The sequence below is a fragment of the Nansenia antarctica genome (genome assembly GCF_963989245.1).
Source record: "Nansenia antarctica genome assembly, chromosome: 1".
NCBI classification, from domain to species: Eukaryota; Metazoa; Chordata; class Actinopteri; order Argentiniformes; family Microstomatidae; genus Nansenia; species Nansenia antarctica.
The window spans coordinates 60538525-60565146 of NC_137674.1; the positions used below are offsets into that span (position 1 = coordinate 60538525).

Here is a 26622-nt window from a genome sequence, read left to right on the forward strand (position 1 = left end):
CTCTCTCACCCAGGGGCTCCAGAGAGAGAATCTTAACACCTCTTCTCTTTAACAACCTGCTCTAGAGACACATCTCGGGGGAGAGGGGCTGGCCAATTAAAACCCCATCCTCCCTTCCAATCCTTCATCACTCTATATGCCTCCATCTCACATCTCCTAATCTCCGCTCCCCACGGGGCTAGGGCGATACAAGGATCACGTAGGGATCGTATAGAAAAGGCAAAAATAATTACCCCGTGAAGCTGGGCTATTCGACACAATATAACTATGCCTGACTACTACCTTTAGCCTATACAAAACAAGCATCTAGGGAGGTCTGATTATATTACTTATGAATAAAGTTGAATTTGATCTCACAGACAGTGTATGCAATTCACTGTGGATGGAATGCGAACACATATACATCCAACTAAACACTCAAAGTTTCCCCTGAGAGAGAGTTAAAGAGAGAGAGAGAGAGAGTTAAAGAGAGAGAGAGAGAGAGAGAGAGAGAGAGAGAGAGAGAAAGAAGAGAGAAGAGTACATCACCAGGCAGAGGGGAAACTTTGTCCTTACAGTACATTGTGGTGTTCTATTTTTCACCTCTATGCTCGTTTGTTCAGTGAAGTGAGCTGAGGTTTCGCTGCATGTTTGTGCCCGTGTGCGCACGCAGGCAGCGCGACGCAGACCGACGCGTCTGTGACTCTGTCCATCTCTCGGTGTGTCGCTTCCCATTGCGTCAGCGCAACCATGACCCACTTCTGCAGCCGCTCCCTTCCTCCCTCCCTCCATCCCTGTCCCTCCCCACCCTCTATCCATCTCACGCTCTCTCTGTCCATCCCTCACTCTCTCTCTGTCCAACCCCCCCTTTCTATCTTCAATACTCTCCCCCTCCCCCTCCCTCAGTCCGTCCTTCCCTCCTTGTGCATGGCTGGGGTTGGTGGGGGGCGCAGGACAGGCCTTCCAGGTGGGTCCATCTGGACAGGAGGGGCTAAACCCCCTCTGGTGGTGTCAACACAGTCCAACTCAAATCACCCACTAGCTCGACAGAGGGCTACAACAAGATGACAGAGAGAGACGGACGCACACACTGTATCAGTACACACACACACACACACACACACACACACACACACACACACACACACACAGAGAGACAGACAGACAGACAGACACACAGACACACAGACACACACACACACACACAATGAAATCCTAAACACTGACTGCAGGCTGTGGGCCATGGGATGAGGGATGAATAAACATCCTCCAGTTTAAAGCAGGCCTCTTTGCTGTAAACTCGTTCATTCATTCATGTGCATGTATTCATGCCTGCAGTGCATTGAAATGGCTTTTATGCCTGGAAAGGATTTTTCTTTCATCTTAGCCTATATATTCCACAGCTGCATGTGAGAGGGTTTCAGCCTAGGCATGGATGGATTTTTGCTGGTGAGGGGTGTACTTGTGTGTGGTTGTACACACGCAGAGCATGTGTGAATGAAGGTGTTGGGGGTGGAGGGGGCCCCATCAGCAACTGTGTTTGTGTGTGTGTGTGTGTGTGTGTGTGTGTGTGACTGTGTGTGTCTGTGTGTCTGTGTGTGTCTGTGTGTGTCTGTGTGTGTCTGTGTGTGTCTGTGTGTGTCTGTGTGTTTGTGTGCTCGGGGGGGCTGGGTGAATTACTGCAAGATGTGGAAGAAGAAGAAGAGAAACTAGAGAAACTATAGTCTCCGCAGAGGCAAAACATTCCATGGAATATGACCTCACTGACTACAGAAAGCTCTATCCGTCCGACAATGAGTTCTTCATTAGAGGGAGAGAGAGAGAACAACTCTGGACGGACAAAGGAAAAGAAAATACTGGAACCACAGAACGGAAAAAGTACGGAAAGGCGGGGGGCTGTCAACTCGAGGACAAACCCATGCAAACACAGACAACTGCAACAAAATAAATGTAACAACAACAACGACAACAAAAAGTACCAGACAAAAGCTTTTGCATGTCAGTCTGAAAAGAGAGAAATACAGAAACAGGGAGAGTCAGAGAGAGAGAGAGAGAGAGAGAGAGAGAGAGAAAGGTAGAGAGAGAGAGGTAATGACAGAGAAAGATAGGGAGAGAGAGAGAGAGAGAGAGAGAGAGAGAGAGAGAGAGAGAGAAAGGGAGAGAGAGAATTTGAGAGGCAGGAAGGGAGGCACCGTTATTTGTCAGTTGGTGTTGCCCAGGTGAACTTCCAGATATTCCAGGACATTTATGAACCTGTATGATTCCGTGCCTGCCGCTGCTGTCAGCAGAGCAGCAGTGACATGGTCTGGCACACACTTGGGACATGTGACATGGCTGTGGAACGCTCTCTAAACTCCAAATCCCCCAGCGTACTCTCTGCCCTGCCCTGCTCCTCTCTGTTCTGTTCTGTTCAGCTCTGCTCAGCCAGGGCAGCCAGGAGAGGAGGGGGAGAAACAAGTCGACTGGGCATCCATACTGCATTAACGAGCGGGGAACGAAAGACAGAACCTGGCAACTCAGGCACGTCTCCACAGGCCCTGGAAAGGCTTCAAAGGCACGCCTGGCAGGGCTGGCTCGTCAGTTAGGGACGCTCTAACCCCATGAGACAAGACCTAGCGAAGAGAGAGAGGACACGAACGCTAGCGCTGTCAGGAGAGGGGTGAACGCCTCACCTCCCCGCACACTCAGGGGTGTGTGTGTGTGTGTGTGTGTGTGTGTGTGTGTGTGTGTGTGTGTGTGTGTGTGTGTGTGTGCAGTGTGTGTTATCTTAAACCAAACCCAATTTGTCAACAGTCAGGTGCCTGGCACTTCAATGGATGAAAGACATTTTGTTGTCTCCCTAAAAAAACACTACATATTCCCAGTAGGTCGACAGGAAGCTGAAGAGACACAGTGAGACAATCCTGTCTTGGAAGACCACAGTGTCTCACCATTCACATTACTCTTACACACTGACCAAATTAGGGCTGTACCTCTGTACCTTGGTAATCATTGACTTGGTGTGGTAGCAGTAGGGACTGGGCCTGGCTTTGAAAGGGACCTTGACCTTTTGTTATATGCATAAGGAGGGAGAGAGACAGATAGAGTGACCATGTGACTGTGTTTGAGTTGTGGCCGCCACCACTTCCGCCGTCGTGCTGGCTAAACCTTGAAGTGGACAAAAGCTCTAGTCTACTGACCCTGTACAGTCAGAGCAGTGGGAGGTGTGAGAGGGGACTCTGTGTTTCTACAGGTGTATGGAGCTCAGTCCCTGAGGAGGTGTCTATTTTAGCACCTGACCTTCATTCAATAGACGCTTATTATTTTTTTATTATTATTTTTACAGCCCTGCCAGTGCGTGCCAGTGCGTGCCAAGGCTTACTAATGGCCAGCTTGTGCTCAAAGCCCTGTGCCCCTAGGGAACAAGTCTAGTTCTAGTCCCCCAGACCCCCACCCTGTGAGACACAACCAATTAGGGTTGCAAAATTCCCATAAGTTTGGAAATTATCGGAAAGTTTCCCAAACTTAGGGGAACTTTGCAACCCTACTATCAATACATCACATTCTCTGATGTCCCAACAGATGTGGGTAACTGAAGCACGTCATGACTATTGTATTTGTAAAAAGTGCTATTCAAATCCATCCGATTGTGTCGTTACAGCGATCTTACTTGGATTATGCTTGCCACCCACCAAGTTCGCTAGCCAACTAAAGTACTTGAATGATTAGAATATCCCACCCGTGCTCTAAATCATGCCCCTTGCCCCGTTTGGCCTCATAAGGACCCAGGGGGAGTATAGAGGAGGCTAAAAGCCTGGGTTTTAAGCACCAAATAGAACTGGAGTAAGCCCTATTGAAGCCTGGGACTGACGGTGGAAAAGCAATTGGCCTTGGCACGCACTGGCACGCATGGCGTAAGCCCCGCTGTGGAAAGCCGGCTATTGCTCCCATTCATGACGCTGCCTTGTTTCGGTGATAACAAGTACAGCAAACTAGACCAAAATGCTACATGACGAGAACCGGAGGGAGAGGAAAACTCCCCAACGAAAAAATAAAAAAGCCTGTGTTAACTTCTCTCACAAATGTCAGTTCTCAGGTGTCACCCCTCTGTGTACATAGAAGTGAATAATTAGGCACAAAGACAAAAAAGTCCCCAGCTTTGATTTCAGGAGATTAGTCACAGGTTGCTATGACGACCTACTCAGAAGATGAAGGGCACAAGCCTAGACATCCAAAGTGGCGTAATCGTCTGGGAGACCATAGTGCCATGGTGCTACTGCATGGTGCTGGATGGACACACACACACCTATGCAGACACACACACACACACACACAAACAATGAAGGTCATCTGACCCTGTGACGTGGTGACAGTGACCCGAGGAGACAGAAGATGGACGCATCACTTCTGTAGCTTCCATTCAGCAGAGACGTGTGATAACAACAAGACAGCCGTCTACATTACAGTCTCCCGAGGAGGCTATAAATACATACCCTCTCTCTCTCTATCTCCTCTCCATCCCTCTCTCCTTCCCTCGCTATACCTCTTCCTCCATCTCTCCCTCTCTACCTCCCACCCTCCCTCCCAGAGGATGTTCACACAGACAGGTCGTTACTCGGACACAAGGGTTTTTGAGCAGACTCTTAATCCCCAGTCAATAGACATTAACAACCCACTGTACATCAGCAAGTGCCAACTGACCCCTTTTGTAAACAAATGTGTCAGTGTCAGTTAGTTAATGTAGAGCAGTGTGACTGATTGCCTCGACAGAGAGAGCAAAGACAAGCCATAGTACCCCACGACGACCATCTGATATTCTACGTCGCTTGATCACTTGGTTCAGTGACTACAGATGGCCTTTGACACTGAAGGTGATGGGTCATTTATATAGGACTCCAAGATAAAGATGAAGAACTGTAAGTCTCTTCACTTACAAGCACCATGCTTTTAACACAGTTCTAATTTATTTGTATTTATATTTTTTTAACTGCAATGTCCACGCTTTTCTATTTTTATTTTAAGTTATCTTTTACCTGTGTACTACACAGCTCTGTTTAATCATTTATTTACTCTAGTCGTACATTACATTCTTTTTTGTTTGTTTTTTATCTTCACACTTGCTTTGGGAATGTTAACGTATGTTTCCCCATGCCAATAAAGCCTCATAAATTGAAAATGTAATCAAAATTGATAGAAACATGCCCTTTATCTCTTTGTTCTTTGTAGAGGAGATAATAGTCTTCTTCCCTGCTTCTTCTACTTCATGCCCTGAAGCCAGTTAACCAGTTGGCTAGGTAGGAAATGGAGACTTGGCACATTTCAACGCAGACAACCCGCCTCCACCACCACGGTCTATGTAGGTTATTTACCAGAGAGCACTGTGGGTAGGACCCCCTATGGCCCACCATAACCCCATTCCTCTCTCTTCCTGTCTCTGCTGATCGCCACAGCAAACCCCTTGGCAACCCCATTAACATAAATCTACATACTGCCATTCATTTCAGTGTCTCACAGCCCTGCTGGCAAGTGTTGTGTTTATATAACCAGAGTGGAACTAACGGGGAGCAGTTAAGTATACAGTACATACTGTAGTAGGACATTCCTCCATAAGTATACTCTCCCTCCGATTCTATCAAGCTCTGAAAATCCCATCAGCGATGTGGCATCTGATACAATCATAATGTGGAGTAAAAAAGTCAAGCTTTTTTTGTTTTGTTTTTTTTGTCCCTGGAAAATGTGACCTTCACTTGTAAGCATGAATAAAGAGGTTGTTTTCTTGATGTCTTTCTTTGTTTATGCAAATGACATGGACAAGATTCAACTTGACTAATACCTTGTTGTGACTGTGGCATTGAAACCAACCAAGATGTTGACTGAAACATTTAAGCGTTAAAAACCTGTTCCAATGTGTGTGACAGATTAATTTCTACCTTGCCACGGCTGACTTCACTACCAAAGACCCATGGCAGGCCATGACAGCTGGCCCAGCCTACAAGCACCCCAAGCGAAATGGTTGAAGCCTTGAAATTTCCAAAGAGTGCACCGATATTTACTATCATTATTTTGTTTACTGTAATATTACAGGATTCCAATACCAGTGCCAAACATACTGGTTTGCGTAGTGGGTGCCTTCACTGTCAAACTGCATGTCAATCATTCAATATTTGGGATAGAGGTGGTTTTTGCATTATTGTAAAGGTATTGTGAGGTTTGGCTCTTTTCAGCAGTAGGTATCATACAGTACAGTATCAGAAAGAAACAAGGAGCCTTCTCAGCAATCAAAATCACCTTCTTGGGACGTCCTAAGGAAGACTATCTACTTAACATTGACTCCCATGGCGTCTCCAGGACATCATTAAAGACCAAACCGGGACCTTATTGGGATTCTCTTATAACCATTATTCACAGTACTTCTTAGGACATTCTAGGCAAGTACATGGTCGTGGGTACATTTTGTGGACATAAAAAATTTCCATGGCATATTTGACATCCCTTATAGTTATGATTTAAACTCAATTAGGCCTATTTCAGTGAACAAAATTCACCGTTGTATTCACCTTTGAATTACATTCTGTACATTGACGAGATTGTACCAAATGAAATTCCCTCACATATAAAATCAAACCTACACCCATAAGTAGTGGCACACTAGAGAAATCCATCGCCAACATAGGTTAGGCCTAACAGGATATTGTGAAATAAATCTCTGTATTGAAGCAGCTAAGATAATTACACCTCGATTACAGTTATTTTGTGAAACATAAAAAAAACAGTTAAATGGGACCCAGATTTCCACTACTGGTCGAACCTCCTCAAAGCAAATCCCTCTCCATTCATCAATGTCAGCTGCATCTTATCCAGCTATCAACAAGCATTGATGGATGACAAGAGGGTTCAAATGCTATTGATACAGTTGTTATAACAATGAGACAGATTGCCTTCCTGAGGGTTATCGGATTCAATGCTAAAGGTTACTAAAAATTGGATTCAAGATTAGATTACGGTTGCATATCCATCAACTCACTTCGATCAGATCTTGTGAAATTAAACAAAAGCGACGTTACGGTTCTATCCAGAGAAAAAGCCATTAGATAGAGACGAGTAAATTCTATTTTGACATCACTCTTACAGACACACAGACACAGACACACACACATGTCCCGTCCCCTGACAAAACAGAGGAATTAGGCTGGCACGTAATGTCCCATTGGTAGAAGCTATCTCTAGTTGAAGCAAGACAATCTTACCCTCCCCTCCTACGGAACTGTCTGAATAAGAGAGAGAGAGAGAGAGAGAGAGAGAGAGAGAGAGAGAGAGAGAGAGAGAGAGAGAGAGAGAGAGAGCAAAAGAGAGAGAGAGGGAGAGAGAGAGAGAAACACATTCTCCTCAAACAACCAAACTCTAGTTCTTGTGTTATAAGAGAATTAATAAATGACACAAACTTTTGGAGAAAAAGGAAAGCGACTAGCCCTGACACGCTCATGGAACATTTCTGATGTTCTTGAACATGTCAAGCCCTCCCAAGGTGTCTGATCTTGTCTAATTGTTTCCGGTTCCAAAGACTTTGAAAAAACTGTGCCATCACAGGCGTGGTGCTGCGTGGTGAGACGACGGTGAAACATTCAAAGTGTCCTTACTCCCTTCTCACACCTCTCTCCCCCGTCTCCTCTCCCTCCCCTCCTCTACCCCTATCCTCCCCAATCCCTCCTCCCTAATCTCTGTTCTTCACAGCTCTCCTGTCTCTCTTCTCCCCTCTACTCCACCTCACCCTCTTCTCCCCATTCCTCCCCTCCTCCTCCTCCTCCCTCCCCACTCTCTTCTCTTTGCCCTTCATCCTGTCTCTTCCCTCCTCCTCCTCCACACTCCCTCCCCTCTGCTCTTCACCTCACCTCACTTCACCAACTCTCTCTCTCTCTCGCTGCTCTCACTCCCTTTCTCCCTCCTCTGCATCTCAGTGACCTCTACAGCAGAGAAGGGTATGGTGGTGTCAGACCACATTAAGGAGGCACTGCATGACGGGGTGATGCCATTTCCCTTTTCTCTATCATAATTGGTTAATAGTGGGTTTTGGGGGGAATTGCAGGTCAAGAGAACACAAGGACTAAGTCAGAATTCTGCTACAGAGGGCAGACAGTAAAGACCTGGACTCTGATGATAAAGCAGAAGGCTACAAGGACCACTAACGTACACAGGCAGACAAGACAATATTTAGTGCAAAACATTGATTGAAATGTGTTTTTATCGTCTCATCACATTATAATTCCCTCATGCCTTCGCCTCCCTCATTCCGCTACTCAGAACCATCGGGGGGGGGGGGGGGGACATGTTCCATTAGAGGCTGAGATGAGAGGTTTATAGCCCGATGCTTAACCCCTTCCCTGAGTCAATCTGACGCCCCCCCCCCCTCATAAAACTTAAACGGAACCTCGTCAACCAGTCATTTCATTTAACAAGACCTTATTCATAAACCCCTGACCCTCCTCCTCAGTTCTCATTATCCCGGCCCACTCACCACTGTACTAAGCCTAGTCTCTGTGGACCTAGGGAACGATTATAAAGCCTGAAGCCTCCCATGTCTACACCTGGCTGGTTAAAGAGGTGATCTGGGTTAATAAGCCCACCAAAGCAGCAAGGCATCATGACAGAACCCATGTCCCACCTGAGGGATTTGGTTGGACCTTTCATCCTCAGAGTAGATGAATTAGCATTCCAGCAGTTACTCATCATCATTTGCGTAGCCGTAGCTTATTTATTTATTTTCCTCTGGTCGGGTCATTGGGAATAACCCCTCCCCAGAGTGCTACAACCTTCCCTTCAGGTGAAAATAATCATCAAAATGTTATTAGGGCTTGGATTAAAGCAATGTCATTGATCCTGCAGCGGAAGACCTTGTTTTTAGGAAACATTTTTTTTATTAATAATAATAATTTTAAAAAGTACCATTTCTCTTTAAGCCTTTAGAAATGTATTCATTGCCTTTGAATGGCTTGCCCTTTGAAAACAAGCGGGTCAAAGACAATTGAAGTTGACACAGATCGATGGCCTAGTGGTCTGCAGGTGGTGCTGGCTTGGTTTCCGACTCGCAGGCTGTAGTACAGTTGGAAGGTCATCTGTAATCAAGGTCTGAGAGAAGGGAGGGAGGGAGGAAGTCGATGGGAATGTTGTAACTAACTGGCTTTGATCTAACTGGGCTTTAGCAATGTTATCTGTTCTTGTTGTTTCTTTTTAAATGCGGAGCAACCAAGCTCTAATGATCTTACTGTGATAATCCCTAGATTAACATACAGGAACATTATGCTCCTGTCTCTTTTGTCCAGGTTTTCTTTCTTTCTCTCTCTCTCTCTCTCTCTCTCTAGAGACATCAATATAGACATCAATATCATACATTATGTCAACGCTGTAATCAGTATGTTCATTTGCTGCCTGTACACTGAAGACATGTGCTATGCTGTACGACCCTATTCCTTCTCAAGTTCTCATAGCATCACAAACACACTCACGCACAGTTCAGTGTGCATTCAGGACAGGACACACCACAAACTTTGGGGTGTGACTGAGGTAACTGGAGAGTTTTATGACCAAGATCCCAGAATAACAATACGCCATGTACACGGCATCTCTGTCCAAGTCCCTGTCAACACGCTCCTCCTATTTCCATACCATGAAATAGGAATGGAATGACTGGGCCAAGCCCCAACCCCACACCGCAATCAACACAGTCTGTCTGCAGACAATATAATAATACACAACACTCAAAGATATGAAGTCACACTACAAATGGGGGAGGGAACTCAAAATCTGTACTGATGTACTGTAAGCCTCCAAAACTGGTTTTCCTGGAATCGCTCAGAAAGAAAGAGGGATCGTCTTAATGTCGGGCGCATTATGAAACAAGCCAACGACGATAACACGCCAATCCCATTCTAACTCCTCAGGCGTGATGGAGCCTCCCACAGCTTACTATAGAGGCTTGGCTCTACTCATCTTCTAGATAATGGACTGTGTGTGTGTGTGTGTGTGTGTGTGTGTGTGTGTTTGCGTGCGCGTGCATGTGCATGTGTGGGTCCAGATCTCTCCAGCAGTGTGTGTGTGTATACAGGATCTCCTGAGATGCTGGAGGTGGGAGGTTTCATGCATGACCAGTCACTCTCCTCTCCTCCTCACGCTACGCTGGCCCTTCATATCCATGACCCTCCTCCAGGGTGGTCAGCAGCTACACACAACTATAGCTACACCCACCTGGGGAATGGGAAGCATGCATAGACGCAAAGGATGGTCAAAGGAACTTTTAACACTCTGGTCTTTCACCGCCACACTACCCCCCTCCTCCTCTTGGTTTTCTGTGAGCAGTTCGCTTCTAAATAGTGAAAATACCACCGCTCATCCGTGATCAGACTGCTGAGGTGCTGGAACGGAAGAGTATCAATAGAGTGCAAAATAACAGCATCCGCACACTCAAACACTGTGCAAAAGAACATAGTTTATTGCGAGCTTTCGGTCATAGACCTTCTTCGGGCTGTGAGCGGTTCGATTCCGACATCCAACCAATCCCACTTCTGGAGGTAGTTTGACAGATTGTCTTTGAACTGAAGGGAGAAACTCAGCAGCTCAGACCGCAGGCTGCTGCTGCACACGCAGACTCACACACACACAGACAGACACACAGACAGACACAGACACAATTTCATGGGCATGGTGGTTGCTCTGCAGATGGAGAGAGATATTTCCACTCTTTCTTTCTCACTCTCTCTGGACTGCCGCAGATGGTGAATGAGGGCTTCTTTTTCCACACCTTCTCTCTCGCAATAACTGGGGGTTATTATGGGGTGGCCAGCCTCCAGCTGTGGCTCCCGGCAACCTCCTCGCCCCCCCTCCCCCTCCAGATGAACTCACCACCCTCTCTATCGTCCTGATACCACACTGGCATGACCATAACATGGGCTACCTTCATAAAGCTGGGATAGCCTATGTAGCTAGAGAACAATCATTTCTAGTCAGACAGTCATCCCTAACACGTGCAGTGATTACCTCAGATATCATCTTAGGCAAGGACCACTACCCCCACTACCACTACCCCCAACCCTACTGAATGAAACCACGTGGTCCATGCAGCTCAAGGAACAACTGTTTCTCATCTACACTCCCAGCCAGGAAACCATTGGGTCCACCGGCATTCTTCTCCAACAAGCCTCAACTCGCTTTGAAGTTAAACAAACAGAAAATTGACAGGAGAAACTTTTCAGACAGAGAGAGAGACAGAGAGAGAGACAAGGGGAGGGTGTGCAGTGCACCCCATAAAACTTGTACTTGTACTTGTACTTGCTTGTACTGCAGTATTTTTCTCCCGGTCCGAGATCCTCAGACTTGAGCTCCTTTCCTCTGACACCCAAGGGCGGCTTTCATCCCTCTCTCCGTTTACTCTCTGCACCCTAGAGGGCAACTTGTGGAAGCCTCACTAGAACACCAGACTAGTCAAACACTCACACATACATTACATTTACACGTACATAACATTTTTGGCATTTAGCAGACGCCTTATTCCAAAGCGACTTACAATATTTGACTAAGTAAGTGAATCATCAATCCACCAGTCGTAGCAGGAAAAGTAATCTAGCTCAGGCCATTGGCAGTCGTCGTGCTAGAAGAAGAAAGACTTGTGGTCGATCGAATAAAACAGGTGAGCTCTGACCAGTAACTGTAAGTATTTTTGGGGGGACACTGGAGAAACAGTACAAGGGGGTAGTAGGTATCTCAGGAGAAACAATATAGAGGGGAAGCCTGAAGAGATGGGTCACTCTCTCACACACACACACACACACACACACACACACACTCACAAACACACAGACACGCGTACACACACTCTCAAACACACACACGCACACACGCACACACCACTTCTTCTAACTAACCACTTTCTCCATACAGTAAATGCTAGCTAGGCTATGCAGGACTACGTGCCATATATAAAAGAGTAAGGAAAGACAGAGGAAGATCAAGCTTGTCTAATCGCCCTAACAGGGAGTAGTAACCCAGGGCTGTGTTTCACACTGCCTCTGCAGAGCTAAAACATCAACCATGTCATCCCCTTACATCTTCTGTTGTCTACTTACAGTTGCTGGTTAGAGCTCTCCAGAAAACACAACTTTGTTTCATTCGATCGACCACAAGACTTCACAGTATATTCACTGCTCTCTCACTGCTCTCTCACAGTATATTCACTGCTCTCTCACACAGTATATTCACTGCTCTCTCACAGTATATTCACTCACTGCTCTCTCACGCCTTTAGAATAAGTCGATGTCTGCAGTAGCACAGTATGTTGAAAGACACCATGGGCGGTCTAATCATAACCATTGATCCCTCTTACCATCGCACAGAGAGAGGGCCGCTGGGATTTTCACACAGACATCATCAATACATCTTTATTACCCCAGACCTCTTTTTTGGGGGGGCCCATCTGGAGTCGATGCCAAGCCCCCCCACCAAAAAAAATTAACTGCTGAACTCCAGAAAACACGCAGTGAGAGAGCTCTCTGTTGTTTCAAGACCAAAGAGGGGCTCTGGTCTAATTGGTTGTCAGATGGATCATCTCCTCTTAGTATGAGTGAGAAGTCTGTGAAATAGGCTGTGGTGCCTGAGAGGGTCTGTGAAATATGCTTCTGATGAAGCCACCCACTGGGGAAGAGTCACAGGCCAATGCCTGCATCTGATGCCTAACTAGGAGAATGCCATACTATGGCCCCATAGACCCATACTGGGAAAAGTCTGCACTACAACCATAGTGATGATGAATGCTGAGATGCTGAAACAGAGCTTAAAACATCAGTTTGTGCACATCTCTGTGTCCCTCTCCCTCCCTCCCTCCCTCCCTCCCTCCCTCTCTCTCCATCTCCACCTCAGGATGTGTGTCCCCTGGCCTCTGGCCCCTCCCCTAAGCATGACAGAGAGACCTGTATAAGCTAGCTTAGGTCTGTAACCATTCAGAGAAGCTGCCTTTTCATGATCCCTGCATTTCATATTATTACTGGATTTTACATAAGCTCTTTACAATGTTCCATGGACACTAAATCGGAAAAAAAAGAGGAAAAAACAGCCAGTACTCTTTATGCTCTATAAAAAAATACATGATTTTTTGATCATCCAGTAAGCCCAGGTGAGAGTATAAGGTGACCTTAATATCACTCTGTTGCAAAGCAATTGCAAAGGCTTTTGACGGCACCAACACAACAACTGAAAAGCTCTAATATTTCAGCTAAACAATGGCTGGCACTAACGCTGCCATGACGCAGACTTTGTGTGACTTCTTTGGCTGTTCTTGTGTTTGTTCCAGCCTCTCCTGCTTAGCCAAAATCCTCAATAGTCCTCCAAACAGCACAGAACAACATTAAAAGGAGTCACGTGTTCATCTGGTGTGTACAAGTTGCTGGTTCTGATTCTGACGTGACTCAATTTCCTAGTTCGGACTGGATCTCTCGTTCTCACAGCCACTGCCACATTCCTATAGAGGGGTAAAAGGCTTGAAGTGGCTGTCTGATTTACAGGAGAAGACGAAACCTTTCACCAGGACTCCAGTCTCCTCCCTCCCCCTCTGTAGACTGGCATCTAGAGCAGTCATCCTCCTTGTGTGTGCGTGTGTGTGTGTGTGTGTGTGTGTGTGTGTGTGTGTGTGTGAGAGAGTGATGGAGGAGTCCGTCCCGTCCCCCGCCATCCCCACACACACACCATCAAACTACCTGGGCACTTTTTTTCTATTTCTTTTCCCCAGAACCCAGTAGTTTTCTGTGCAGACAGCACACTCTCGTTCAGGCCCCTATGGGTCCACTGAGGGTGTGGGCAGGCAGGGCCTTTAAAAGACTCTCCTCTCCTCAGCTTTGTGAAGAGGACAATACCCTCAGACAGATGGCTCACCGTTCCCAGGGCGGAGGGGGGCGTCACTTCTGTGACCTCTTCCACTACAAGTGAGAAGACCCCAACAGCCCCCCACAGAATGAGTCCCGACCTCCTCCCTCCCTTTCCAAGCCACCAACCCCCCATCTAACAAAGTTTCAGTAAGGAGAGAAACAACAACCCCATTTTTTTTCTAACACAAAGGAAGTTTTAGAAAGAAACGTCTGACTCATGGGGCTGTCTCAAACCAAAACAGAAAGTCTTTCCAAAGTTATAGAAACCACTCTTGGCACTTTGGAGAATTGAAAAAGACTCCAGTAGACTGCAGGAGGAAATTGCCATGCAGTAAACCAGAGCAAGGTCACTTCAAAACCATTCAACAACACTTCCTGAAGATGGGGCAACAGTCCCAGTCCAAAGCAATCAACTCCAGATGGTTTGCGGTTTAAACTCTGCATATCTCACACATCTCAGTCTAGGACTGGGCTAGTCAAAGTTCACATTTCTGCAGTAGTGTTTGGAGTGCAAAGTAGCATGGTGTGGTCTATGGTTCCTGTTGCAGCTAAACTTAGGCATAACCTCTCTTATCAGATGTGAAAGAACCAGACAGTGAACCTTTGCTGATGATGGCCATCTGCCTTCAGCTGGAGCCTTGAAGACTCAAAGAATTCAAACAAGTGAGCACAGATGCATGACAACTTGGAAATGGGGCAACTAGGGCTCATCATATACATTTTTTCATAGCTTTATAGCAAATTTGATGTTCATACAGTAACACTCATTAACACTAAAATCACTTTAACGATGATCTCTAATGACATTTCGCTTTCTGATTGTTCCGATGTTACAAAAAAATAGACCAAATATTTTTTCATGAATAGTCTTGGCCCTACATTTTAGCCCTACTCCTCTGTTTTGCACGTTCACATGTCGGATAGGGGTTTCCCAATTCTTGTTGGCATGCAGGGGTAGGGCCAAGTGGTAGGGCTATTTGGCCCTCCAAACTGAGCCCTCAGATGCACACTCCAAATCGAGGGTTAAACCCTTTTATACCTGTTATACCTTTTCTTTATAACAAGCATAACAACAATTTTTGCTAGCATGCCGATGTCTCTAGCTAGCTATCTAACATTACAACAATGTTTTAAGGCTGATTTGTGCATGATAGTCCCGCATTTTGACATATTTCCATGTTGCATTTCCCCCCTTTGATGGCACATGACACCCGAAATGTAACTAAAGTTCAGCCGTGAAGTTGTTATTACCGTTCCTCTAATATCAGTGCAGAATGGCAGGGTAGGAGCAGGGTTGCTAGCCTACAGAGCACCGCTATTCTGTCATGAACTGGCCTGATAATGAAGCATTGTTCTTTTTTATTTGATGACTTGTTTGATCGAATTATAGCGTGAAACTTTGAACGAAACGCGATCGAATTGCAAGCGTCCATGCTTTTCTATGATACTACCGATGATGTATCAGGGTCTTGAAGGGTTATCCCATTTCATAGGGGAAGATTTTCTTAATTTCTTTGAGCAGTGTATTGCCAGGACCTGTAACTTGCCACAGGTGAGTTTAAATACAAATTATTACATTACATGCTTGAAATTACATTACATGCTTGAAATTATTTCTTTCAATTTTGAAAAGGTGCCAATAATTTTGTCTGTGTCTGTGTCTTTTTTGTGTTTTGTTTTCCAGTGCAAACAAAAATAAATAAACATGTGAATACCAAAACATTTGTAATTGCAACAATTTTCTGGGAGAAGTGGTGCATTATCTGACAGAAGTGCCAATATTTTTGTCCATGACTGTATATCTCAAAGCAAGGTGATAACTCAAACGTAGAGGTGAGGGTCACACATTCACTTACACTGGCTTATACTTTGCTGAGTGTCTCCAATGTATCTCTTTTGCAACAAAGAGCTGACGGACAAAAATTCAAGACGAGGTTATGTTTGTTCTTATTGGCCAGGGAGGACGGTGTTAGGACACTAAGTTGCTGACTGTTGGCAGCTGAGCAGTCCTCTGAAGGTCAACTGAAGTGTGTTTAGACAGAATGGTATTGCTGAGCCCAGAGTTTACAGTGGCCGGGGCCTTTGTCACCGTGCCACTTGCCCTCTATTCGTCGACAACTACTCCTTCTCTCTGCATCTCATCCCAACGCACAGATCGATGTGGGCTCACCAGGGCATTCTGCCACATCGAAACAGAGACAAAGTAACAGACCACCAAGGACAGGGTGTAGAATGGTACAGAGGGATAAGTTAACTTTTGTATTTGCATTTCTATGGCAACTACTGTATGTCAATCAACAATAATGTTAACTTTGTCAATCAACAATAATGTTACCTGCATGTGGTGGCTATTTCTCTTCCTTCATGCCATCTTCATGAATTCCAGCGATAACAGACAGGCAACACATTCTTAGTGAATTAGCAGTGATATGACGTGGTTCACCAGGGATATAGCACACTGACCACAAACGACGTGCCCTATATTCCTGTCTGAGAGTTGGCTAGGCCTAGATGAGTTCTGGGTTGTAGGGAGGGTTGTGTTTAACACATTAGCCTACAGATTACAGCTACAACTACGGCCAACAAGGCCTGTAACCAATCACCCTTACATACCCCACATACACCCTATATCCCATCCCCCCTCTCCTCCGCTCAACCCCACCCACCCCCCCCCCCCCCTCCCTCCCCCTCCGCTTCACTGGCTCTGAGGCTAGGCGTGGGTGCCGTCCATTCGCCCCAATGATCATCACTGTTGCCTAGGCAACCGGCCCAGCCCCTCCAGCCCCTGCCCAGTTCTCAGGAAAAAAGGGCACCCAGCCTCTCCCCATTTAGAGAGAGAGAGAGAGAGACAGACAGACAGACAGACAGACAGACAGACAGACAGACTGTCTGAGAGAGAGAGAGAGAGAGAGAGAGAGAGAGAGAGAGAGAGAGAGAGAGAGAGAGAGAGAGATTATAGACTATATCTGAATCGGCACAATATTCCCAGGAATCACTTATCACTTTCTCTGTTCCATTACAGTAGATGGTAAACTGTGTAGAAATGCATCACATAACAAAGGCAAGTTCATATAGTGTTATCTGCTGCAGCAGATATTCACTCATATCCATACTATCATCTCATTTAGCACAGCTACTCCCATTGCTGCCTGTGTGGTTCCACGGGCTCTGATCTCGGCTGGCTGGGCCTTTAACCTCATTCTGTCGAACAGGCACTGTGCTGATGGGAATGAATGGACAGTGAATCAGATGGCAGGTTCAGGGACAGAGAGAGGAAGCACTCTTGTCAGAGAGAGAGGGAGCAAGAGAGAGAGAGAGAGAGAGGGGGGGGGGGGGGGGGCAACTTCCCTTCCTCTTTCAGACCAAGTCACCCTGCTCTCCAAGCTATCTCTTGAGACCCACTTCCACCTTTGTTTGTGTCCAGGAATGTGGAACGTCCTGACAGGCTGACTGTTTCCATGACAATACACAGCTGAGAGGTTCCCCCTGTGGCGTTGGCCAAGCAGGCTGGCTCTCTATCAGCGATCTAGTCTCTCTGTTATCAGCCAGCCCAGCCAGAGACTGACAGCGAAGGCAGAGTGCTGGTTAATGCAACCCTGACACACGGTAGATTCTAAGTGGGGAACCTTGGGATGGATGACCCCACTTTTAATGGTGTTGGGCTGTACAAAGGTTCCCAGGTCAGACTTTTCACTGACGCAGAGCTCACTTCACGGCCACGGGCTCACTTCACCAAAGATTCCGTACTGGAAGTGGATTAAGGCTTTGCTAACCACAGATCAGATCAGATTACCCATATACCTTCTAGTAACCAACCATTAGCGGGATTACAAAGCATCTGACCCTTAGTTAAAAGGCAACTTCTACCAACTACAAAAGCTTTAGTCAGGGGCGAGGCCTTACTAACGATGCCACATTACCATGACAACACCAAACAAGGGTGAGGAGGGCAACGTGAAACTAAATCAGAGCCGTGAGACAAAGAGACATATAAACTGAACGTGCACACGCACGCACACGCACACACGCACACACACACACACGTCTGGATAAACAGGATCCTAGCTGTAGAAACCATACCAGCCAGACATCTCTGAGCCCCCAAGTCACTGAATACAATGATGAATAGAAAGGACCGAAGGCAAAGAGAAAATTGCTATGTTGAGTTGTCTTTGAAATGAGAAAGCACAAGAGTAAAAACTGGCTGTGCTTGACATTTTACTCATGTTAGTTTCAGCACAGCGCAAGGGATATTAAAATACAATATGGGGACACGGTAGAGAGAAGTTTCATTATACAAAAGAGTTATAAAGACATTGCAGTGCTATGGTAATGCATTGTGAATATTAGATTGCATCTAGTAACAGCGGACGCAAATAGCTCTTTCCGGAGACACCTTTTCACTTCACACAGAAAACATATTCAGACTGAGAGTCTACTCCACTTCTGAATGAATCATAGCCACTTTGCTGACTTTATTATCTCTGGAACGACACCCAGTTAGCTAGAAGCACGGGTGATTTGCCTCACCCTCTAGATGTGAGGCAACACAACAGTCCCTCAGTCAAACAGGGCTGGACGAGAAGGGAGCCTATATCAACTTGTTAAAATGTGGATGTGAGTCTGTCTCTCGCTCTGTCTCTTGCTCTCTCTCTCTCACACACACACACACACACACATACACACATACGCATACACACATACGCACACGCACACACACACACACACACACACACACACACACACACACACACACACACACACACACACACACACACACACACTCACACACACACACACTCACACACGCACACAGGGCTAGGCTAGGACAAGTAACGATGTAGTCAAATTAATGGGTAGGTGTTAAAAGACACAGTTTAAACAGCCATTAAATGTTATGGCGTTGTGTGTGTCTAATTTGAATGTGAGGAAAGTGCTCTTGCTCATGACAAAATTAGCCTACACTTCACATTTAGCTCATTGAATGGCAAACATTAGGTTAAAATGTATATAGGCTAGCCTACGTAAACAGTCTGGATGTACTCAGGGAACCCGCATACCTTAAAAGATTTGTTGAGTAATGCCATGGTAACAAGCTCTGAAAGGCATTATGGAGTTGGGGAGGACAGGGAGGAGAGCAGAGCACTATGGGTCATTTATCAACTGTCTAAGGCCCACTGTTTTAACTCATGGCCTCTAACACTCACAAGGACTTAATTCTGCATCCCCCTAAACCCCCCCCCCCCACACACACACACACACACACACACACACACACACACCACAAACACAGCCTGTGGGTAGGATTAACCACTGAGGTTTCAGCAGCTGCTGGGACCAGTGCTGTTTTTCTAATTAGCATATCTTTGGCAAGATTAGGCCTAGCTCTGATGATCCTAGCACAGCTGGACTAAAACTATTTACTAAATCAACACACCCCCCTTTAGATTAACGCCCCCCCCCCATCATCACAAGTGATTAACATAAAAAAAAATGGGTTACAATACATTTGCATTATTATGATTTAGTTCCAATTTGATCTCTTTGAACAATCTGTCGTTTGCATTGGTGTTTTCGAGATGAAAGTAAACGAAAGCCAGTCGTCATCATGAAAGACTCCTTAAACATTGACATTGTTATCGTGTCATTCCAATGCAGTGGCCTATCGTTGAGAGGTTTGAGTCAAGTCAGGAGGCGTTCAGTACGAAGGGGAATGTTCATCTGCTCATTTGACCTGTTTCAAACAAGTCCTGAACTACCAGTGTGTCCACATGTCTTTGTCTCATTTGTCTCATCAGGTATGCAGCCTCAGATCCACACAAACCAGACTGGACTGCACTCAAGAAGCCACCACAACACAAAAGTTTATCTGCATCTGCAACTGAATAATTTTTCAAAAGGCCTTCGAGCGGGGGAGTCGGATTCCGGAACCACCGATTGAATACAAACACTAGGTCCTAAATAGAACAATAGTCATTGAGGGCTGCACACAAAGGTACGCAATCTAGGCTAGTGGCAGCATAGTTTCACTTCGAGCTTCGATTCAATTACACTGACAGCAGGATGCACCACAAAAATCCCACCTCTCTCACCACTCGGCCCCCCACTTCTGCCTAGCTAACCAGCCCCCCACCATCAACCCCCCCACTACCGGGCCTCTCTTTGAAGGCCTTTTGTTTGCTTCTCAGTCTCACGCCCCACTCCCGCTGCCTCTCTCCTTGTCTTTCTCTGTATGAGAAGGGGAGCCCGCTATGGGGTGATATGGGGGTCTATCTGGGGCAGGGAGGGTCTCTCTCTCTATCTGGGGCAGGGAGGGTCTCTCTCTCTCTCTCTGTCTGGTCGTTGAGTTAGAGCAGAGCAAGTTTTGGTTGAAAGTGAAACAGAAAATGATACGTAAAAAGAAATAGAGTAAATACCCAAGTTCAAACAAGTCTGTTAAATTAATTATTTTAGGGTTCACCCTCCCTCACTCCCCCACTCCTCATTCACTCCCCCCCCCCCCCCCCCTTCTGTTCTCCCATCCTCCCTCTCTCTCTCTCTGGCACTGACAGTTGCTGCTCATTTAGCACCTCAGCAACGGTTTCCGTGTTTATCTGCTAAAAATCCCAGAGGAGTCATTAGCATCTGGATGCCAAGAAGTGAAGTGGCTCTGACCCACACTGGCATACTACATCCAGACTCATGTCTCTGTCTGGACACTTACTAGGCTAACTGCTCCCTGTGGGCTCTAGTTCATACCTCCTCCTCTTCTCATCAGTCAGCTTCGGTGTGTGTGTGTGTGTGTGTGTGTGTGTGTGTGTGTGTGTGTGTGTGTGTGTGTGTGTGTGTGTGGAGGTGTTGATTTTGAGCTGGGAAATAGTTGGTTGGCATCACTCCCTGTCCTCACACACAGCCAGGTGAAGAGGATGGGAGCAGCCTAAAGCCTGCTGTGCCTGTGAGGCGCTGATGAGCAGAGGACTACAGCTTCAGGGGATCAGGCAAGGTCACTCCTTCCAGCAGCCACAGCAGCTTAGAGAGGCGCCAAGGCCTTCTCAGAAACAATATTGCTGTTATGCAATGATCCACAATTAATGGATTAGTGGATTAAGCTCTGCTCCCATGTACCTACTTGGTTTGGAAGATTCCGGAAGTCCTGGAATCACCAACACCACCAGCTGTGGTAGTGGATCTGACTTGCTATGTGACTTTATGCCAATTTCCTTTAGCGCGTGTGTGTGTATGTGTGTGTGTTGTGTTATGTTATTCGTGCCCAAAAAAGAGACTGGTTGCAGGATTTCAGTTTGCATCGTATTCCACGAAAGAGACTTTATCTCGCCAATAGATCATGGTGTCATTAGTGTGCTAGCTTGCTAAAACCAGGCTTAACATCCTATTTCATTATGGAATTTTCATCCCGCCACAGCAGTCTGCTCAGCTGGGGTATTTAAGTCTTAGAACAGGGACAATGATTTCTAGTCCGTTCGATGCATTTAAAAAGGTCCTTTAAACAGGTCAGGGAGCCCCTCGACAGCCACAGACAACAATGATAATCAGAGGATGCGTCCAAAATCTATTTGCCTGAGCCCTTCTAAAAGCAATTAAGAACAGACCTAAGTCTTCTTCCTTGAGGGCTCTGATACCAGTGACCTCAGTCAGTAGGCTATATCCATCTGATAGGGTTGTGTGGGAGAGAATAGACTTTGGGGTCCTCTGTGTGTGTACGTGTGTGTGTGTGTGTGTGTGTGTGTGTGTGTGTGTGTGTGTGTGTGTGTGTGTAGGTATGTGTGTGAGTGTGTCTGTGTCATAAGCACCCCAATCATGACTTCATCTTGAGGCTAAGCCCAGTGACAGTCCTAATCCACAGTCTACAGATGTATGTTAACACATATGGTGCTGTCAGAGAAAAACTGTCACACTCATCCTCTGGCTGGTTTGGCAGGCAAACCTCTCAAGCTGGACAGCATCATCCAAGAGAGTAGATAATTAATATGATGCCTTGTGGACGGTGTACACTTGAAGTGGGCCCTGACACACAGGGATCATGACATCTCTCCAAACCCGTTTCTAACAGAGAGCCGCAGTGTGTGTGTGTGTGTGTGTGTGTGTGTGTGTGTGTGTGTGTGTGTGTGTGTGTGGTCTTGGGCCTTGACTTGATGTATGGAGAGGCGGAAGAGGCATGAAAGCCTTGCCAGCATGCCAGTTATTGCTCGAGTGAGTGTGTGTGCGTGTGCGTGTGCGTGTGCATGTGCATGTGCATGTGCATGTGCATGTGCATGTGCGTGGCAGGGAGGGAGGCAGGCAAGTGTGTGTGTGTGTGTGTGTGTGTGTGTGGCAGGCAGGCAGGTGTATGAACTCACCATTGAGTAGATTAGGGATACTCCTGTGGTGATGTGGAGCCGACAGGTCATCCATGGACCTCCTCATGGTGGTACCCACCAGCTTGTTCTCAGTGGGCTTGTGTATGTGGTTGTGGTTGTGGTGGTCGGGACTACCAGCACTCCCGGTGCTGGAGGTGCTACTCCCGTCCCCGACATCCCGAACCGTGCCTGTGCCGCCGTTCAGGTTGGTCAGGCTGGACTGGCTGTCTATGGAGCTCCTGGACCCGGCTCCGTTCCTCTCCTCGTCCAGCATGAGAATGATCTCCTTCAGGTCAGAGTTCTCCTTGATCACGGTCTCCTGGTTGACCTCCAGCTCTTTCAGCTTCAGCTGATAGGTGCCCACTTCCTTCCACATGGCGCTGGCCGTGTAGCGGCCGAAACGCTGCCATTCCCGCGACAGCTTCTTGCCTTTCTGGCGGTCATCGTCCAAGAAGCAGCAGAGCTCACGGAGCTCCTGGTTGTCGTCTTGGAGTTTCTGGTTGATCTCCTTCAGGTTTCGGATCTCGTGCAGGTGCACCTGCAACCTCCGGTTGACGTCTTTCATCATGTTGCCGTGCTCCATCATCAAGTTCATTTGCTCACCGTCCACCCTTCGCAGTCTCTTAATCAACTCCTCTTTACTGCATCGTAGCAGCTCCTCGTCCGAGAGTGTGCTCAGGTCATCCTCGGATGGATTTTTAGCCATTTTTATCATTTGATTCTATTCTTCTTGATTCGATGCGTTGAATAGGTTGGCAATTTGCAGAATAGCCGTTACTTACTACCGGACCCTCAATTGTAGAATTGTATTGAAATGCGAATACATGATAGGATAGCTATGTCACAATAATTTGGAAAGTTTAAATTAAATCAAATGAAATGGCAAATGTGTAGCACTAGTCTTCGCTATGGCAACCATACAGCAGGCTGCACGCACCCTCACATGTCATTCAAAAAGCTCGGGTATGCGACTACTCTCGCGCTTCATAAATCGTGCAGCCAATATTGTGTAGCCTAATATAATAACAATATAACTCAGACAACAAGCGATTACAATGATTACCAGTGTGTCAGGTGCCCATCACTTATCCCTCGCGCTCAGAACTGTCACAGCCTACTCTCCGTGAAAGTCTGTTATGGACATTATTCCATGATGATACAAAACATAATAAAAAATGCACCGGATTGGAAAATACAGTTACAGGTCGAACAAAAATATACGTTTTTTAAATAATATATATATTATTGTTATTATTTAAGGATAAACAGTCCAGTCTTACGCCCGCATGTTGTTACAGGGACTGCAGAAATAAATGCCTTTACAACCGAGAGAGCTCTCCCACAGATAAGCTTTCGTTCCCCAAGTGGTGGTGGTTGGTGAACGGGAATCCCTTCCCAGATCGGAATTAGCAGCGTCCTCGTCCTCCTCCAATAGCCTCTGGCCGCTTCCAAACACTCGGGTTTGAAATGATTCAAGAGGATTTCGGCCAAGACGGCCAATCAAGACATAGGAAAACAGTGTGAGCAGGTAGAGATGAAAAGCATGGTCGACGCAACAGCACTGCCTTCTTAAAGGGCCAGTATGAGACTTGTTTTTTAATCGTACTCCTATAATAAAATAAACTGAGTAGGCTACTGTGACAATGTGTATTTTGTTTTCAGGAGATTTCATGAATGCTAGGCTTAATTAGGTGAATTTTAACAGCTTTTGTTTTATTTATATGTTAGTCTTAGCTAGTGAGATTTTATTTCTAGTGAGTTTTTAGTTTTTAGTTTATTTATTTTATTATAGGAGTGTCCCCTTTCTAAAACTCATGTAAACTCCTGACCACAATCAATCTAATATTATTTGTGGAAATAATAATAGCCTACATCCATTCTACTGTCAACCCAGTTTGGTTAATCATTGCAACATGAAAGCTAAAGAAACAAGAGGGACTTACCCGTGACTCTATAATGTCAATCAACAGGTGTTTAAATACCAAAAGAGGTCGAAAGAGAGCAAACATGTCAGAAAGGTGCAAAATGTGAGAATGTTCCGGAACAGTAGGAGCATAGCGCCACCCTGTGGATTAAAGTAGCTACATCAATCTTAAGATGCAATAATTATATGACACTCAAATCAACTTTAATCACCTTCCCATAAATCCTGGGGTCCCCCTGGGGTCACATGGTAGAAAATGTGTGTTGATGTGTGAATCCGTTCCCTCGGTTTAGTAATTTGTTCCCTCGGTTTATTAATCCGTTCCCTCTGTTTAGTAATTTGTTCCCTCGGTTTAGTAATTCGTTAGGGTTAGGGTTAGGCCCTACGAGCCAGAACGATCGCAAGGATTCTAACCCTAACCCTAACCCTAATCCTTGCGATCGTTCTGGCTCGTAGGGCCTAACCCTAACCCTAACCCTATTATGTTATGTTTCAAATGGTTGGTAACATGGAAGCTAAATAAACAGAAATATTGTGCTTTGAGTTGCATTTGTACGAATGTACAAAAGGCGCTATATAAATAAAGATTTACTTACTTACTTACTTCTCAACAGATATAAATCAACATCCCATTCTTCCACTACAAAATAAAACAATAAACAGGTGTCTGAATTCACACCCAAGTAGGTAAGTGCTAAAACATCAGGAATTGAGATTGCTCAATTGGCCCCCCTATGGCCCCAATTGGCCCCCCTATGCATTCTCCAATAAACTACATTAATCTTCCAATCATTTATACTACTATGAAGAATCACCAGGACCTGAGGCCTGTGGCTCAAAGCTAGATTATGTTGTTAGACAGTTATCTTGGTTGCTTTGTTTACACACATAATACTGCTACCGAGAAGCACTCCGCATATTTAGGGCAACATTTCATGACAAAAGCAGGGTTCGACGTTACGGTTTTCTCAAATCTACTTGCCCCATCTACATTTTTACTTGCCCTGCCCCTGCCTACCGTTGCCGGCTGTGTGGCGCATAGATTTCTCTCACAACATACTTCTAACTAAGATCCGTTGCCTGTTGATTGTGTGTAAATCTCTACAGAACACACGTTTCTTAAAAAACGGTGTTAATTAGCTATATTACATCAATCATTATATTTAATAGTAGATGAGAATTGGTTCCAACTATTAACTTCTTTGTAGCATGTACGGGTAAAAGCAATATGGCAGAAATGTAACCTGTCAATCAGTAGTCATTTCAGATCAGTGAAATGACAAGTGCTATTTCAGAGTATTCAGACAGGCCCAATTACACCCTCCGTGCCCTCTCTGTACAGGTGAGCCACATGTTTAATGCAGGGTCACAGTTCACATTAGGGGTGGGTAACACACGATACAATAACCTTGTGATATTTTGCGCCCGATACCGATGGTATCATGATACAGCGATTCTGCGATATTCGATACATTGTAAGACAAGTCATCAACGATACATCACGATATCTGTGTTAACTGAATAAAAAATACCATTATAAAGGCAAAAAGCAGGAATTATGTTTTTTATTCATTCACTTTGTTGTTGCTGATTGTGAACAATGAAACAAACAATAAATTAGGCCTAGCCTACATCTTTCTTACTCGTCTCTAACATACAGAAACACTGACTGCCACTTGTTCATGTGTGCCTGCCATCATACAAAATAAAGTGCCAAAAGGCCGAACTGCCCAGAAAGCTGGAGTTACATTTTTTAAGGAAGGACTATTCAGGGGTGCAAACTGGTGATGGCCCAAAAAGGTGACACATTTTTGTTTTGCCTGAAAACTAATAATCAATGCGTGGCTAACCTTAGAGGAGAACATTTTTGGCGGGGGGGGGGCAGGGGGGACAGAAGGCCCTGAACTTAACACCTGCAATTACTTCGAAAACAGTTTACTGTGACTGTGTTCTCCACACTGTGTGGAATTGTACCTAGCTGCCTGAAGCTAAAGGTTATTTCAACAGCGGTGGAGTTTAGCAGACAGGAAGATTAGTTAGCTTGCGCATCCTGTGACTTGGATGAGATGTGGAACAATACATGTTTAGTTTTTTTTCTGTTGTGTTATAAATAAACATTGCATACTCTCCTTATGCTTCTCCTCATAAACCCTTTATCCTGTTACAGAGTTTTATCTGGGCCTGTATAGACTGTTCAATGCTTATGTTACCTCATCTCACATCACATACATCCTGTGTGACTAAGGCACAGAGATAAACAAGCTGCCTGGCTGTGGTTTTGATTGATTGATTGATTGAAAACTTTATTAGAAGATTTGCAGAAGTAGGTACATGAAAGTACATATTACATACAAGGTCAACTAACAGGATAAAAACCCAAGAAAGCCACTGGCTTATTTCAATTGGGGTCCTTGATTCTCAATTCATAGGTTCAGACCTATGTACTAATACAGGGTTCCTACAAGATTCAACAAGTCAAATTTAAGCCCTTTTAGACCTT

At 45.6% G+C, this 26622-nt stretch overlaps 1 protein-coding gene across 2 annotated transcripts in view; it reads right to left on the reverse strand.

The window, feature by feature from the left end:
• The window catches only part of ccdc85cb (coiled-coil domain containing 85C, b), a gene marked incomplete at both ends in the record, with an annotated part of 35759 nt that extends 12855 nt beyond the window's left edge, over window positions 1-22904 (reverse strand). For both annotated transcript variants that reach the window (XM_080540489.1, XM_080540488.1), the window contains one exon: window positions 22199-22904. In XM_080540489.1, coding sequence (XP_080396615.1) covers window positions 22199-22904 — 706 coding nt within the window. The remainder of the gene's footprint in view (window positions 1-22198) is intronic.
• Between the last annotated feature and the right edge of the window lie 3718 nt (window positions 22905-26622).